Below are 16,125 nucleotides of genomic sequence, written 5' to 3' on the forward strand. Positions count from 1 at the left end.
CATCTTGCCAGGATTCAATCTCAGTTTATTTGCCCTCAACCAGTCTGTTACTATCTCCAAGCACTGACTAAGGCAGGAATGTGGAATCTCTAGCCCAAGGAAGTACTGCATCCAACCCACCAAGTCTCCATGGGTTCCTCCAGGGGATGAAGCTTGGTCTCCAAGTCCTGCCCTCTGTTGGAATCCCTGTTGTTATCTCTAATCAGAGATAACAGCGGGGATGTGGGTGGTGAGTGGCTGGTGCTGGGAGGAGCAGCCACTCTTTCCAGCCCTGTCTGACTCATTTCACACAGCGCGCAAAGCTGGGAATGCAGCCATTGCCCCTCGCAACATGGAGAAAGGCAAACTGGGTTGGTGTAGGGCGATGGCACCAGTGAGTTTGGTGTGGGACGATGATATCAACCCACTCAGTCTATCCTGATTACACCTTTCTCCAAATCCCTAATGACTACTCCCAATGGCTTCATATGGATGTTCAATTGCATTAGGGACTAGATGGTAACCTATGGCACCCTGCAGTTCACCTAACAGGGTGCCAAAAAACAATCGCCCAGTACCACTCTCTGAAATGGACCCCATAGGTAGGAGTGGAGCCACTGAAAAATAGTGCCTCCAACCCCTAATGTGCAGAGTCAATCCAGGAGGATGCAATCTTTCTTAATTCGTTTGGTTATTTATTTGAAGCCAAAATAAATGAAATTAGTTTTTGTGTGTCCATTTTGTTCTTGGTCTGTGTGACTTCCACAAGCAAAAGGCAAGTGACTTCTGCAAAAAAAATAAAATCATGTTTTGTTTTGGCCAAAGGTGGGTTGTTCATGCTCATTTTCAAGTTTAAACTCCCAGCTGCTTATTTGGTACAAACACTTCCTTTTTAAATACTGTTCTTTTCTTTTCAGATGTCAAGTGTAAGAGACCAACAATCCCAAATGGAAGAGTGGCAAGTGCATTTCAGGCTACATACGTATATGATAATACTATAAAGATTGTATGTGATGCTGGCCATACTCTGCTGGGGAACGCCTTTATTAAATGCGGGGCTGACAGTTCATGGCATCCTCCTGTTCCAACATGTGCCAAGGGTATTTTACTATACGTAAATGTCCATTGAATACCTTGTCTCTATATAAAATGAAACACTTAGACCAATAATATTCTTTCCCCCCCTGTCTTTGCAACCAGGTATTTTCACCACTACCACCACCACCACCACCACCACTACTCGTCCAGGAGATAAGAAAAATGAGACTGCAGGTGAGTTATAACATTATCGGACTGATAATAATGTTCAGGTTTTAGAATGTGAAATGCTTTGCTTTAGAATATACACAATGGTGTTCCATAGGCATATTGTCATTCCATAATTCATCATCTTGCCTTGCTTTCCATTCCAACGTACATAGGCTGGAATACTGAAAGTGTGCCCGCTGGCTTGGGTGTGTTTGTGGAGTATTTGCTTTCCTTTGAACAGCAGACAATTGTGGAATATCTATTTTTCTTTAAACAGCAGACCACCATGCCTGACTGCAAACTGCATATGACAATGCCTTTACTTTCAAAGACATGGGGAGTGCTCTAAGAAACAAGTCAAAATTTCCTTGGGCAGATGGAACTAGTTGCATGGGTCTTTGGATCCCGGTCACTGAGGATTACTTAATGTAGACTAGTTACCCTTCTTTTAATTGCTCCACTCTACTCACCATCAGTGTAGTTCAAAGTGAATTTACACGCACACACCTTTTTGAAGAAGGAACATTTTTTCTAGTTACAAGATCAAATGTTACTCTGTATGTGGTACCATTTTGCATGTGATCCTTAACTCTTCCTAGTGAATGCAAGTTTATCCCAGTTATTTCTGAAGACACTTAAAAAAAATCCAAAACATTTCTAGCCTGGAAGACTGTGTGTCCAGGTTTAAAAGTGTGTGTGCTGTGACTGGTAAAATTCCAAGAGCCAAACAGAAGGTGAAACAGATTTCTTGGTGACGAGAGGGGCCATCAATGGCCTTCATAATGATTGCACCTCCCCATAACTCCTAGAAGCAGAATATGTTAAGTAAAATAAATATGTGCATATTTATCCAGTGTGAGTGATACATGTATGCTGAAGAATTCTGAGTTACCTTGGTGGATTTTTTATGGGAGGGTAGAGGCAAGAATGGAAAACCTGGTAACTGCTCTACTGGTCACACCAACTCCACAGCACTCTATAAAAATAAATCATTGCTCCATTTTGAGTCAAGGTGACTTTGCTACAATTCATTTTTCCAATAGGTATTTTTAAAATCTGGGCCAAGTACACAAGTTTCATTGTAGAGTAAGCAAAGTTCTGTTCTTGAGCAAATCAGGTAGTCAGAAGCATTTTCAGTTCACCCTGTAAAGCCTTTTCTGCATCTTGAGTGTTGAAAGAAATTGCAGCAGTAGCCAGCATATCAACATCAGCACCTGTCTCTTGTTACACAGGGCCACCCATAAGGCCACCCACTCAGCCACCCATAAAGCCAACCACAGGGGCAACCACTGGTGCAACAGAAGAAACTGGTAAACAACTGCTTTTGACTTTTGTGGGGTTGTATTTATTTATTATAGAAATCCTGTACTGCCCTTCAATAGAAATTCCAAAACGCAACTCTCCTTTGATGGGAGAGTTAACACTTTGATGGGTGTTAAAGCTCAACCTGTATAGTTGCACTATGGACATATATATGAATAGATAAATTGCCTTATACTAATCTAGACTGTTGGTCGATCTTGCCTAGCAAGGTAAACCATGGCAGCAACTTTCCAAGTCTTGAGCAAAGCTTTTCTGATCCTTGATAAGATCCTGTAATTGAGATTCTATGATGAGCACAAAAATGGGCATTCATGCTGCAGGTTCTCTTGCTGACACATATGCTGCCTACCAGACATCAAAGTTGAAATATTGTTGCAGGCAAGAAATCAATATAAATTTAATAGAATTGTAGATGAAACTGAGAGTCACCAGGGAAAGGATGCATTGTAAGAAGTGGGAACCAAGGATGAGCTTATAGAAGCCCTAAGATAAAAATTAAAGTCAAAGGAACTGACTTGGTCAAGAGTCAAGACTCACACAGATTACTCAACAGAATGAGGAGCTATGGCTCAGTGGTAGAGGAGATGCTTTGCATGGAGAAGGTCCCAGTTTCAATCCCTGGCATCTCCAGGAAGGGCTTATAAAGAATTCTGCCTGAAACCCTAGAGAGCCACTGTCAGTCAGTGTCGACATTACTGGACTAGGTTGACCAGTGATCTGACTCAGTATAAAACAGCTTCCTGTGTTCTGTTAGAATATTGTAAAGAACCTTGCTAGGGAAAAGCTGCATAGTAGTACAGTAGCAGCTTTGAGGTATTGGAATTACACAGCACACAACTTACATTGTATCTTACCTCCTAAAAGGAGTGCTCCTGTTCAGAAATCCTACCAGCCATTCCATCCAAACACGACATTCCACTTTTCCCCACCTCATGTTAAGAGATCTGTTTTTCTTTTTCAATTGTTGCTCTGTATTGCATGGCTATTGAACATATACAGTCATCACTGGCCTGTGTTTGAGGGGATTTGTCTCCTAAAGAAAAACCATACAGATTCCTTGTACTTCTGCAAACTTCAGAGTTCTCTTGAGTATGCTGATAGGTCCCTCTTGTTTCACAGTGGTCCCTCCCTTGCTACAGTCCTGGTGACACTCAACCTTCTGAGTTTGCTATAAGAAGTGAGGAGAGCAAAGAGACTTGGGTGTTCTTCACACAGAGCTTTTATCCTGCTACTGAGATTGATTACTCACGGAAGTTTGCTGGTCCTTTAGATGATGACGTTAACCTCCAGGGCATCTCCCCCATTAAATTACCTTTATTCCATTTTTTAAAGGTTTAGAGATAATGAGCTATCAAATTACAGTGCTTGAGTTCCACTTGAGTTCCCTCCATGAAAAGAGGAAAACCTGCAATAAGGAGCTAGACCACAGCACCATCTAGCAGCTGTATAATGAAACATATGGAAGATTCAGATAAGGGGGAAAGTGGGGGGAGTCCGTCATGATCCTGCATTTAAAACGGAAGCAGAAAGACCCATTTTAAATGTGGGGTTTTGGGCTGGTGTAGAGATGTTGTAGAGATGTAGTAGAGGTCCAAGGACAGTGCTAAGAGAAACTAGCGTAATAATATAATGTAAATGGAGTGGTCATTGCACAGACAACTGTTGTAGGTAAATAGTTGTTTTTTTTAAGCATTAGGGAGAAGTGGGAACATTTGTTTTGATGTGTCATTAATATGTGTATATTCTCTGGATACCACTACTTTCCTTTCTGTGAAATGGGTATTTTGTGCTTTGTGTGGGCAAATGTGTGATGTAGTGTCAGGGTGGATAAAATCAAGGAATTTTAAATTATTGATTTAAATCAGCACGAAAAAAAGGTCAGTTTAAATTACTTATTTAAATCAAGTTTCCTACTGAAATGCTTTCATCTATTTCCTGAACAATCGTGCAGATGTGACCACTAAATCATGTTAATGTCTAACAAAATAAAGCATTATTTACGTTGTTTCATTCTTACAAGCAGGCTTTGCTTCTCTTTGTCTCACTGTAAATATTTTGAATGCTTTTCTTTTTACTTATAGAGGAAATGTATTTAACACATACCCATACAGGATCTTTCTCATGACCAGCACCCATGACAGCACACAGATAACAGCACAATCCTATACATCTTTCCTCATAAATAAGTTCCATTGAGTTCAATGGGGCTTAGTCCCAGGTAAGTGGGTATAGGATTGCAGCCTTAATATGAGAATACAGGAAGATGTGTACTGGACAATTTTATCTTCTTTTTTTCTTTCTAGTGTTGCTTCATTCTGCTTCAATCTGTCTTGGCCCAGTCTTACCCTCACAAAAAAACAAAGTAGCAGACAAAATGCCCATGACTAATGGGTCAAAGCAAGGTCTGATTGGTACTGGGCTGAAAAAAAATCAATTTTCATTTTGTTTAAATGTATTTTTTTAAGGTATCAATTTTTATCCACTTTGCTATATTGTCTTTCTGTCTTAACTAACTTCTCTCCCTTGCTTGGCCCAATACCAACACCACATAAGCATGGAGCATGTGTCTTTGCACATGTGACTTTAGTCAGAAAAACTGGAAGCCCAGAATATTCAAGAAACAAGGCTGGATAGAGCCATTTTCATGAGATGAAAAACTGAAATTAATGCCCATGTTTGATTGGTAGGTAACCTCATTTTTATGAGACTGTAAGTGTAGGTTTAGCATGTTTATAATGAGATTTAATAACGTTGTTATTTTTTAGGTTACAGAGAAATTTAGTATTTTATGGTATTTTTAAAAAAAAATCAAAAAGATTGATTAAAATTAAAAAATCTAATTTAAATTTAAAAATCCATTTTTAAAAGAACACTAAAAATTGTTGTTTTTTATCAACATTTTTTGCTGTTGGGGGCTCAAACCCGAGCTCTGTCTTGTCCTCAATTTTTTGGAAAAGTTACTTGCCGACGGTGACTTGTTAGGCCAGGGGTCCCCAACCTTTCTGGACTCATGGGCTCATTTGGGAATTGGAGAAATTTCATAGAATTATAGAATCATAGAATAGTAGGGTTGGAAGGGGCCTACAAGACCATCGAGTCCAACCCCCTCCTCAGTGCAGGAATCCAAGTCAGAGCATCCCTGACAGATGGTTGTCCAGCCTCATCTTGAATGCCTCCAGTGTGGGAGAGCCGACCACCTCCCTAGGTAATTGGGTCCATTGTCGTATTGCTCTAACAGTCAGGACGTTTTTCCTGATGTTCAGCTGGAATCTGGCTTCCTGTAGCTTGAGCACATTATTCCGTGTCCTGCACTCTGGGATGATCAAGAAGAGATCCTGGCCTTCCTCTCTGTGACAACCTTTCAAGTACTTGAAGAGCGCTATCATCTCTCCCCTCAGTCTTCTCTTCTCAAGGCTAAACATGCCCAGTTCTTTCAGTCTCTCTTCACAGGGCTTTGTTTCCAGTCCTCTGATCATCTTTGTGGCCCTCCTCTGAACCCTCTCCAGCTTGTCTGCATCCTTCTTAAAGTGTGGTGCCCAGAACTGGACACAGTACTCCAGATGAGGCCTAACCAGTGCTGAGTAGAGGGGAACTAGTACTTCCCGGGATTTGGAAGCGATGCTTCTGTTAATGCAGCCCAAAATAGCATTGGCCTTTTTTGCAGCCACATCACACTGTTGGCTCATCTTCAGCTTGTGATCGACAACAATTCCAAGATCCTTCTCGCTTGTAGTGTGGTTGAGCCACGAATCCCCCATCTTGTAACTGTGCATTTGGTTCCTTTTTACTAGGGGCAGAACTTCTCTTCTGGATCAGCAGCGGGCTCAGGAACAGGAAAGAGAACCTGGTGCCCTAACATTTTTCAACATTTAAAAAAAAATGGGAAAGGGACAGGGAGTGGAGAGCTTTGTGGGCGCTGTTGGGGACCCAAGTTAGGCCCTCATGGCAACCATTTTATGGTGGTGCCCACAAGAGTTTCTCAAACTTCAAAATGTGCCCATGGGCCCCAAAAGGAAGGGCACGCCTCTCCTAGTGCTTGCTTGGAATCACAAATAGCTGTTTGCTGCTTGGTCCGATGAAACCAAGCTCACTGCTGTCTGTAGATGGCTTCATAGTCCAAGAATTTTCCTTTAAACAGCTCGAACAGCAAAACAAACAAACAAACTACTCGGGTTTGGATTTTTCTTCTACTTTAATTGGTCACTTTTCTTTTTTTACCTTCTTGTTTTTTGGTTATTGTAGGCTGTAGAGCTGGGGTGGGGAACGTGTGGCCCTCCAGATGTTGTTGGATTGCAACTCTCATCAGCCCTAGCCAGCATAACCAGTGGTGAGGGATGATGAGATTTTCAGTCCACCAACTTCTGGAGAGCTAACCATTCCTCCTCCCTGCATTAGAGGGTCTTCTACTTCTGTCTGGCTTTGTCTTTGAATTTGTGAAACATATGGAATGTTTTTGTGTGGATGGAGGCTTCCCTTTATGCAGACGAGTCTTCCAATTTACTTTATAACTTCTCAATACCGCTTTTCATTAAAAAAAACCAACCAAAGCGGTGTTTTATAAACTCCCTCTTTCATACAGGATCTACACAGAGCCCAGATGAAACAGATCTTAAAGATGAACCAGGTAAAGCTAAAAGGTGCTGGCGGCAAACAGACAATCTTATGTTTAGGTTAAGTATTGCGCTTCTAATAGGCAAGGGCATGTTGTTGTTTTTAAGTGAAGTAATTTTGAGTTGAGAATGGGAGCGTACCATCTGAGACCCTGAGTAGGTATGGAGAGACAGGGAGGATTCCCAGGGCTTGCCTTTTATGAAGCTCAAGTTGTGGTAATGATCAGGGTGAATAGTTGTGCTATGAACAGATATACAAACAGATAAAATTGCCTCATACCAAGCTAGATTATTGTTCCATCTAGCCTAGCAAGGTTGACTTTGGCAGCAGGTTTGCAAATTTTGAGCAATACTTTTCTCAGACCTGGTATCCAAGTTCCTTTGATTGGGATGCTACAATGGGTATCAAAAATGGACTGCAGGTTCCCTGCTGATAGATAGGCTGCCTCTCAGACATCAAAGGTGAAATATTGTTGCAGGAGAACAATCAATATAACATTAATAACATTGAGAGAGGTTGTAGATGAAACTGTGGGAGTCACCAGGTAGAGGATGCATTGTAAGACATGGGGACCAAGGATATGTAGGCTATTTCCTATATATCCTCCTTTTCCAGCCCCTTTCAGCTACATAACCTTCCTTTTTCAGCCCCTTCTAATCAGCTTCTAACAAGGGCAGGATGCGGAGAGGAATGATCACAGTAGTTGCTTATCACCTGGGGACAAAATATGGTGAACAACAACTCCATGAGGTTTCTCTCTTGCTCTTTGGAGTGTACAGTGGGAGTAGCTTAAGTTGGTGGAGGCAGCTTGTTTTCTGAAACCCAATATTTGTCTTGAAATTCCTACATACCATTAAGTTTGGTTTTATAATAATATATAATACTCAGCTAGATATATCGCCATGGTTGGCTTTCTATAATCCAAGGAATTCCTAGCACAATGCTAGAATTAAGAGTGGCTTCTATTTTATTTTTTTTAGAAATATGATTTATGCTGCACTCCTATGCCCACTTAGCAGGGGACAAGCCACTTTTACTTAAATCTGACTGTTTCTGATTAGACATGTATAGGATTGACCTGTTGCTGATTTTTTCAGTTCAGCAATGCCCGTTGTTGACTGCCTTCCTAGCCCTTGAAGAAGCAAGACAGCTGAGCATCCCTTTCTCAAGTTGTGCATTCTGATCCTGTACAAACAATTCCTGTATGCTGTGTCGGTTGGCTTCTTCCCATTATCAAAAAGAGGATTTCTGAAATGTTGTAAAATGTCAGAAAATCTGTGCTAGAAGAAAATTGTTTGTTATTCAGACCAAGATTGATCATCATCCTTTAAATAAACCAGATCTTGAATTTGAAAGTACATCTCCATTATGAGTTTTTTTTTTAAAATACAAACACATTCCTTGGTTCCAGCTAGAGAAAGAATCTATATCTAAGGCACTCATTGTAGCTTCAAATGTTAACTCACTCCTCTTTTCTCTTTTCCTCTCTTCCATTTTAGGATCTAGCAAGTCCTTGGGAACTGCCATTGGTAAGTTACTGTAGAATTGTTACTTCAGCCTACAGCTGCAGCTATTGTATTTTAATGCCTAATGGAAATGAACATGGAACACTTAGTGCTCTGTGCCCTTCTTCTCTCCCTACTTTGTGGCTTAACTGCTGAAGACTCCAACATGGTGGACATTTTGACTGTCCTTGGCAAGGGTTCTTGTAGGGTACAAATAGATATACCTACCTCCAGGACTGGGTGTATTTTATTTATTTTTTTACTATGAGGCAAGCTCTGCTTCTTTACATGTACATGTACACCTACTTTTGCATTTGTAATGCCATACATAGTTGGGTCCCAAATCCAGTACAGATTTCCCCCTTGCTCTCAACAGGATTTTTAGCCTTTTAAAAACATTCTGTCACCTGGGCATGTTTCTTCCTTAAAAAGACAATCCCAGAGGAGGGGGTGCTTAAACCTGAAAAATTGCTAGTGGCGAGGAGTGGTTTTGTGATTGTCACTATGGCAGTTAAGCTGCAGTTAGTCTGGGAACAGAAATAACTAGATTCTATTCTTTGAGGAAGATTGTACTTCTGCCCAAAAAGGGATAAGTGCAGATCTGTGGCAGAATCCCTGCTTAAGATATTTCTGTCTGTTTGCAGACTTACTATGCCCAGTACTACATTGTACGTGAATTAATCCACCTGAGTTGTGTAGCTTTAATGTACCTTCAACATTTCTGGATAACAGCTAGTCTCTATTAATATTATTGCTTTGAACAATAAGGTAGTTAAAGCCTTATAGAGCTTAATCGACATAGAACAGATAAGAAGTTGCCTTCATGGGCTGCATGTTTCTATGTGGCTTGTACATGAGACGATTCCAGCTTCCACTATGAAGATAACATGGATCTGATAATGGATTCATAATAAGAAAATTGGAAACCAGTGAAAGTGGTCAAACATTGAAGACATGGTCCTCAATGCCAGAGTTGATTATCTCCATTTGGTTCCTAGCATATTGGCTCCTGGGTGAGTGGACTAGCTACCCCACCATCAAGTCTGCCTCCCCCTTCTTTGTCATTAGTCCACGGTACTTCTTCCCTCTTTGTTCCTCCTATTATTTATTATATTCAGTCTGCAGTAGGATTTAGTCCTTCTTGGGGTTTTGTCTTGGTCTTGAAATGATTGTTGGGAGTCTGTATTGATACACTACTCTGTTCTTAAACAACAAAATACCTCATTCAACCTTACTACAGAATGTCACTGGATTTCTTTCACATTTTCCCTTCAAGGAGCTGTGGTTGCTGTTATATTTGTGATTGCTGCTGCAATTTTTATAGCTATGAAATACAAAGATCGCCTTAAAAGGGGGTGAGTCAGCCCAAGGCCTGCTATATCTGTTCCTTATAGCCTCTTCGTGGTTCTGTGAGCAAGACTATGCTTCTGGGCTTCCCTGTGTCTTCTGTACAACCTACACTTTCCATGTAAATGTGCTTTGTGTCCAGGAAGAGTTTACTATTGTGTTTGGAACAACTGCACTAATCTGCAACATAGAAGAAACAACATCGACTAAAAGGTTGTAGTTTTCCTAGAATGGCTAAGCTGTATTTTCTCAAGTTGGTGTTCTGGAGTGACAAATGATCTGTTTCCATTTACATTATCTGTCCATTCTAACACAGGCTTGGCACTGTCTAGTGAATATTCTGGCACTGAAATTTCTAAAGTCCATATTTTTTTTAAAAAGCTACAAAACATTGTGCCTCAATCTGAAATGTCAGAGGCATTGACAGGTAATTGTACTTTGTGACTCTGACTTTGGGACACAGTAGTAAAATGGATTTATTGAAAAGTCCTCCTGTCTGAAGTCACTAATCTTCTCCGGGAGCTGTCTACAATGTTGCTATCTAAGCCAACAGTTTGCAGCTATAACTTTCTAGATGGATGAAAATAGAATTGTTCTGAATTTTTGTCTTGCATAACTGCTTTCTTTCTTGCTTTCTGTCTCAATGTATAGGATTGTCTATTTTCACCATAGCATGATATGCATAATTTGCTATTTGTATATGATACATATAGATTCACAGAACTTTGTAAGTACTCTAGTATGTCCCTAAATTAATCAGGCAGTGATTTACTAGTTGCAGCTGCTCAGTGCAATAATTTCTTTAACATGATAATTACATATGATTACCATACTTTTTCAAGACTTTACCAAAGCATGATGAAATGTAATCCCATGATCTTGGATAAGGGACAGATAAATACACTCAATTTGTTGGGAATCCTAAGAGATTACACCTTAATGTTCATATCTGTGGAAAGCTGTGATGGGTTACAGATATTAGGGTGAGAAGTACTGACTTCCCTGAAGCCATAGCTCAGCATCTCATATCCCAATCCTCTATCCACTGGATTATGCCTTTTAATAGTGAGGTATGTTCTGAAGAACTTAAATAATAGTAGCCCATTAGAATGCTGGCTAAACAATGAGTTGTATCTAGTGATGCTGCCAAATTTTGTAATTTGTCAGCTTGCTGGTCAAACTGCCCATTTGTAATGCTTACCCTTTTAATGAGCCTAGAGCGGCATCTTATGAATTCTCTATTAAGTTCACAATTGATCATGAACTTCTGAGCATGGGCAGTCTGTATCAAAATGCTGTTTCCGCTTATGTGCTGAGTTGGTTGGAGTAACATCGAAAGGCCATGTGCAGCCCTGTGCACTATATCTCATAATGTTCCAGAGGACCTCCCAGCCCCAGGAACAGCTTTTGTGGCATTTGGGGTGGATGGGCTACAGTCCATAGGAGGGATCAGCAAAAAACAGGTGCCCTGTCTTGTGCAATTAGAAGTTGTTTCTGCTAGTACAAAGCCACCATTGGATACAAACGTCACTAACTGTGTTCGAGACTCTGAATGTAAGATAGAAGTTTAGAAAATAAAGTTTTGTTTAAGGATTTTATTTTAAATATGTGATGGAGTTATTACTTCTGCCTGGAACCAGCTCCAGTTCCACAGTTGACATATAAGGCAATTGCATGCACTGCCAGATGCTTAATTCCACTGCACCAGCTGGGAATCGGTGCCATGTCTAATCACTGAAAGTATTTCCTAAAATCACATTTTAATAGGTGACATGACATCCATTCAGTGTCATAGACCTGTATCACCCTAATGCTGGGAACTGGAGATGCAGACACAGGAGTGCTTGTGGAATTCGTTGGATTTTCCTGTCCGCAAAGCAACAGCATTGGCCACTTCTTCAATGTGAACAAAGCTAACACTTCTTTCAAAATGTCAGTAATGTGTTGGGGAATAGTATGTATGTGTATCGCTTTTCTTCCTGACAGGCAAAATTGACAAAAGGAAGTAATCGCTGACATTCCTTTCAGTGAATGTAAAATTTGTGGGTTTTTTCCACAGGGCAACTGACCCTCAACCTGGCTCTCGTGCACTCTCACATAAAAATCTGCCATCGGAAGTAAAATGAAGTTGTGAAGACCCTGATTATACTGAACGTCTGCAGTAAAGTCCTGTAATGTTCCAGCTGATTATTAATTCCTAACAGTTCTCCTTTCAAAAGCTGGGGATGAGAATTGAGTGAAGATCTGAATGGAAAACTTTAGCTGTTTTCATAGTTATAGAAATTGGCCATACAGATTCTGACATTTGGAACATAAAGCAGTCTTTGGCCTCAAGAAAACCCTGATCACTTGAACATGTTGCTTTTTCAAAGAATTCTTCTGCACTTAGGTGCCAGAATGAAATGCAGAATCGTGGGAAATGGTCATATCTCTACCTGGAGGTGATATATTACCCTGTCTAAAAAGCATATAAAGATTCTATGTTAGAAGTCTAATTGGCTCTGGCTAGGAGGTATTGAAAGTTCCCTACAGCATTTTTCCTCAAGGCTTTGTTCCATATGCATCTTTTGAAGAGATGCAAGTGTGACTGTCAAAATCCATTACACTTCTGAATTTCTTAGGATTTCTCATGCAGAGTCATAACTGATGTTACCTTGCTTCTGTCTTGTGGTTTAAAAGTGTGCCAGTAACAATAACATGAGCCTAATATAAATTGTGAACTGTCTGTTTTAGTAGGAAACAAAAGCTTTGTATACTTAACAACAAAAGAAGTCAACAGGAACTTTTAGGACACACTAATTTCAGTGGGAACAAAGCCAGCTCTCCCACTGAAATCAATGTGACCAAAAAGTGCTGTTCAGCTGTATTGAGCCCAAGTTTGTTAAGTTCAAGAAGGAATTTTGTGTGTTTATATAATGTTCTTTTTTTGTAAACTTCATGTTAGACTGTACATAGTAGTATTTGTTAAATCAATTAAATATGAAGTCTGTAAACAATAAGGTTTTCAAATATTAAATTCATTTAAATAAAAGACTGTCCTGCATTGGCTGCAGCAAACTCTCAGTGATGGGGCTAGCGAAGGAGGAAGGTAATGAAACAGGCAAAGGTCAAAGCAGAGATCAAAATATGATTAGGCAGTCAGATATGGCACACAGTCCATAAGCAGATTCAAGAAGCAGTCCAAAGGTCAGTAGCATGGAGCCTCAATCACAGAACAAGGTCTGGGAGGCAAGATAGAATACACAGGAGCTGCAAGAACAGCATTTTTTTTCAGCACTGGCTAGGCAGACACTGGGGTTGGACTCGATGGCCTTGTATGCCACTTCCAACCCTACTATTCTATGATTCTATGAAGGCTTTTAACACCAGAGCCTGCTGGGCCCCATCTAGGGCTCAGCTTCAGTACATCAGAGCTCTCTGGTCAGAGTCCTTCTGAGGAGTCCTTCCTTGCAGTCAGGCACTTCTTCTTACAGCAGCCCTGCTGATTTGCCTCTTGAGGCGACAATGCTCTCTGGGACTGGGGGGTTGCTCAGGCTCTGTTTCTGAAGCAGAACTCCCCTCTTCCCGTGGCGATGGACCTGTGGTCCTCTCCCCTGAGGGCCCAGGCTCCCCCAGGTCTCCTGATCTAGATGGCATCATCCATCTCTCGGAGCTCTACCGAGGAGGAGGAGGAGGAGGAGTCTTCCAACAGGGGCCTGACAGACTCCAAGCATCATGGATACCTTTACTCCTCAAAGAGGTAAGGAGCTGGATATGTAATGTACTTGATCTGAATGCTGCCTGCAAGATCTGTTTCTGGATATGCATTAATGCACAATACAGTAAAAACAGACATCTGTGGGCAGACAGTGTAACACCCAACCAAGCATTTCAGGCAGTCTGTTTTTCTTAAAAGCCCTGCGAGACAGTGCCTTGGGCATACGTATGTATTCTTAGTATGTCAAAATGGCCTGTATACTGTTCAATGACCTTTGTTTAATAAAAGCTGTGCAGTTTTAAAATTTCAAATGGATGAGGCAAGGGAAGAATCCTATTTTAAAAAAGACATTTTGGTTATAGTGAATTACTTTAATAAACAATAAAAACTCCCAAAGATGACATTTCCTTCTCAAAACGAGGGCTAGCTTTTGATTGTAATTGTAAATGCAGTAGTTCATTGCTGGGGGAAAGACACCTCTCCTCACTTTAGGCTCATGTGTGTTCAGCCAAATACATGAATAGGACTCTTGTCTCAGCCCACCCCAACCCCCATTCATAATGGGTACATATGATCTCCTCCACGTGTTGAATGACTGCACACGGGCTTGTGGGGCCATGTGAGCTAGCCCCACTCACCGCCACTGCTACCCACTGCCACCACATTTCCCTGACTACTGTCTGTTTGACATTTGTCATAAGGAGTTTTCTCTCACACTCTATAAAGTTAGGGTTTTTTAATTGGAGGGTGGAGGCGGCAGGAGCCGAGTGTTGCCAACCCTACTATAAACAAATGTCGGTGTCCTTATGGACTGCTAGTCAGCACCACCACTAGAATGGAAGCTGGAATTATGGTTCTATTATCTGCTGTAAGTACTGAACCATCCTGCCTTCCTTTTGCACAGTGCCTTTTCCAAATGGATCAGACACAGATACAGTTGAATGTGTATTCTGCTTTTTGTGAGCAAAGATTGGTACTCTAGTCTCCTTTCTGTGTTATGCATCTCATACATGGAGAGTAGTTCAATTTAGGAAATAGTATGAAACACGTATGGATGGTTGCACAAGATTCATACATATGTGTATATCTTAGTGTATGCACATATTCTGGGAATCCACAATTGGTTGAAACTCCCTAATCTGGAAAGTGGGCAGAGCAGATTATGTGGGGCAGGAAAGGAGAGTGCCTGTCTGAAACCATTATCACATTCTACTCTCACTGTTTAATTGTAAATAATAGTTCTCCTTTGTTAAAAGTAGCTTCTTTCTGTTACCGTACTTTCCTGTTTTGCACAAGCTCAATACCTCACTTGCCAAGGTAATAAACTGAATCCCATGTTAGCATGTACAGTGCAAAACAAGAGGGTTTCCACAAGAGACTTCGTGGCAGGTTGGAAACATGTACTTTAAGGTGCCAAATCTTATTGATTTATAAAATATCATGCGTGCCATAACAGATTCCAGTCTTCAAATTATAGCATTTCCGTTTTAAAAGCCAGTGACTGCTGAAACTCCTTGAGAGCCAGTGTGGTGTAGTGGTAAGAGTGTTGGACTAGGAGCTGGGAAATCTGGGTTCTAGTCCCCACTTGGCCATGGAAGCTCACTGGGTGACTTTGGGCCAGTCACAGACTCTCAGCCTAACCCACCTCACAGGGTTGTGAGGATAAAATGGAAAGGAGGAGGATAATGTAAGCCGCCTTGGGTTCCTTGCAAGAGGAAAAAAGGCAGGGTATAAATGCAATAAACAAACAAATAAAACCATTCCAAAGGTAGCAGCCCAGCCTTGATGTAATCTAGCAATTTGTATCTCCTTGGAAGAAATGATGGAGGCAGAACTGAGGACAACTCTCACAGCCACAAGAGGCTACTGTAGTAACTGGAAACCAGGTTATGTTTGGATGCGGGATGCTCAGCGCCCATGTTTAATTTCTGAAATGAGAAGTTTGCATGAGTAAGCCTTTCTTATTTGTTATATTCAAGGGCTGTGCTCTGGAACTGAAAATACCTTGTAGGGTAAGCTGTGCTCAGAGCTGACAATGCTTTAAGTGCCAAGAACTGCTAGATAGCATTTTCTGTAGTTCTCAGCCCAGTTCCCTTTGGGCTTTCTCTCCGAAAGCCCCAGTTTTACTTGCTGCATACCATTTCTTCCTCTTCTGCATTTACATATCTGCCGGGTTCTGCAATCAACCTTGCATTCATTGTTGTGTCCTGAACAAGAGGTATGACTCCTGTCTGCACACTCAGCCTATTGTGGGGCTCAGCTGCACTCCTGGCTGTTGCTTTGGAGGAGCAAGGTAAGAAGTTGAAACTTTGAATATGTTTTCTTCTGCACTTCTAGCTTCTATGCTTCCTCCTTTTTCATGCTTTTTTTGGTCTGTCTTCTTTCTTTTTTGTTCTATTTTTTTTCCTCTCCATG

The 16,125-nt window shown here is 41.0% G+C and overlaps 2 protein-coding genes across 4 annotated transcripts in view; both read left to right on the top strand.

The window, feature by feature from the left end:
* LOC146348536 (membrane cofactor protein-like) overlaps positions 1-13,529 on the top strand; it is a 53,220-nt gene extending 39,691 nt beyond the window's left edge. Inside the window, exons 6-12 of one of the 3 annotated variants that reach the window (XM_084853382.1) lie at positions 897-1,079; positions 1,180-1,251; positions 2,460-2,537; positions 7,130-7,174; positions 8,661-8,690; positions 9,943-10,021; positions 12,073-13,529. In XM_084853382.1, coding sequence (XP_084709508.1) covers positions 897-1,079; positions 1,180-1,251; positions 2,460-2,537; positions 7,130-7,174; positions 8,661-8,690; positions 9,943-10,021; positions 12,073-12,139 — 554 coding nt within the window. In that variant the 3' untranslated portion in view covers positions 12,140-13,529. The remainder of the gene's footprint in view (positions 1-896; positions 1,080-1,179; positions 1,252-2,459; positions 2,538-7,129; positions 7,175-8,660; positions 8,691-9,942; positions 10,022-12,072) is intronic. The other 2 variants (XM_084853383.1, XM_084853384.1) reach the window with 2 other exon arrangements.
* Positions 13,530-13,741: 212 nt separating this feature from the next.
* CR1 (complement C3b/C4b receptor 1 (Knops blood group)) overlaps positions 13,742-16,125 on the top strand; it is a 126,751-nt gene continuing 124,367 nt past the window's right edge. The window contains exons 1-2 of the mRNA XM_084853355.1: positions 13,742-13,752; positions 15,929-16,003. Coding sequence (XP_084709481.1) covers positions 15,931-16,003 — 73 coding nt within the window. The 5' untranslated portion in view covers positions 13,742-13,752; positions 15,929-15,930. The remainder of the gene's footprint in view (positions 13,753-15,928; positions 16,004-16,125) is intronic.

The sequence above is a fragment of the Heloderma suspectum genome, chromosome 4 (genome assembly GCF_057233095.1).
Source record: "Heloderma suspectum isolate Gila_16-S chromosome 4, 16-S_ref, whole genome shotgun sequence".
NCBI lineage: Eukaryota > Metazoa > Chordata > Lepidosauria > Squamata > Helodermatidae > Heloderma > Heloderma suspectum.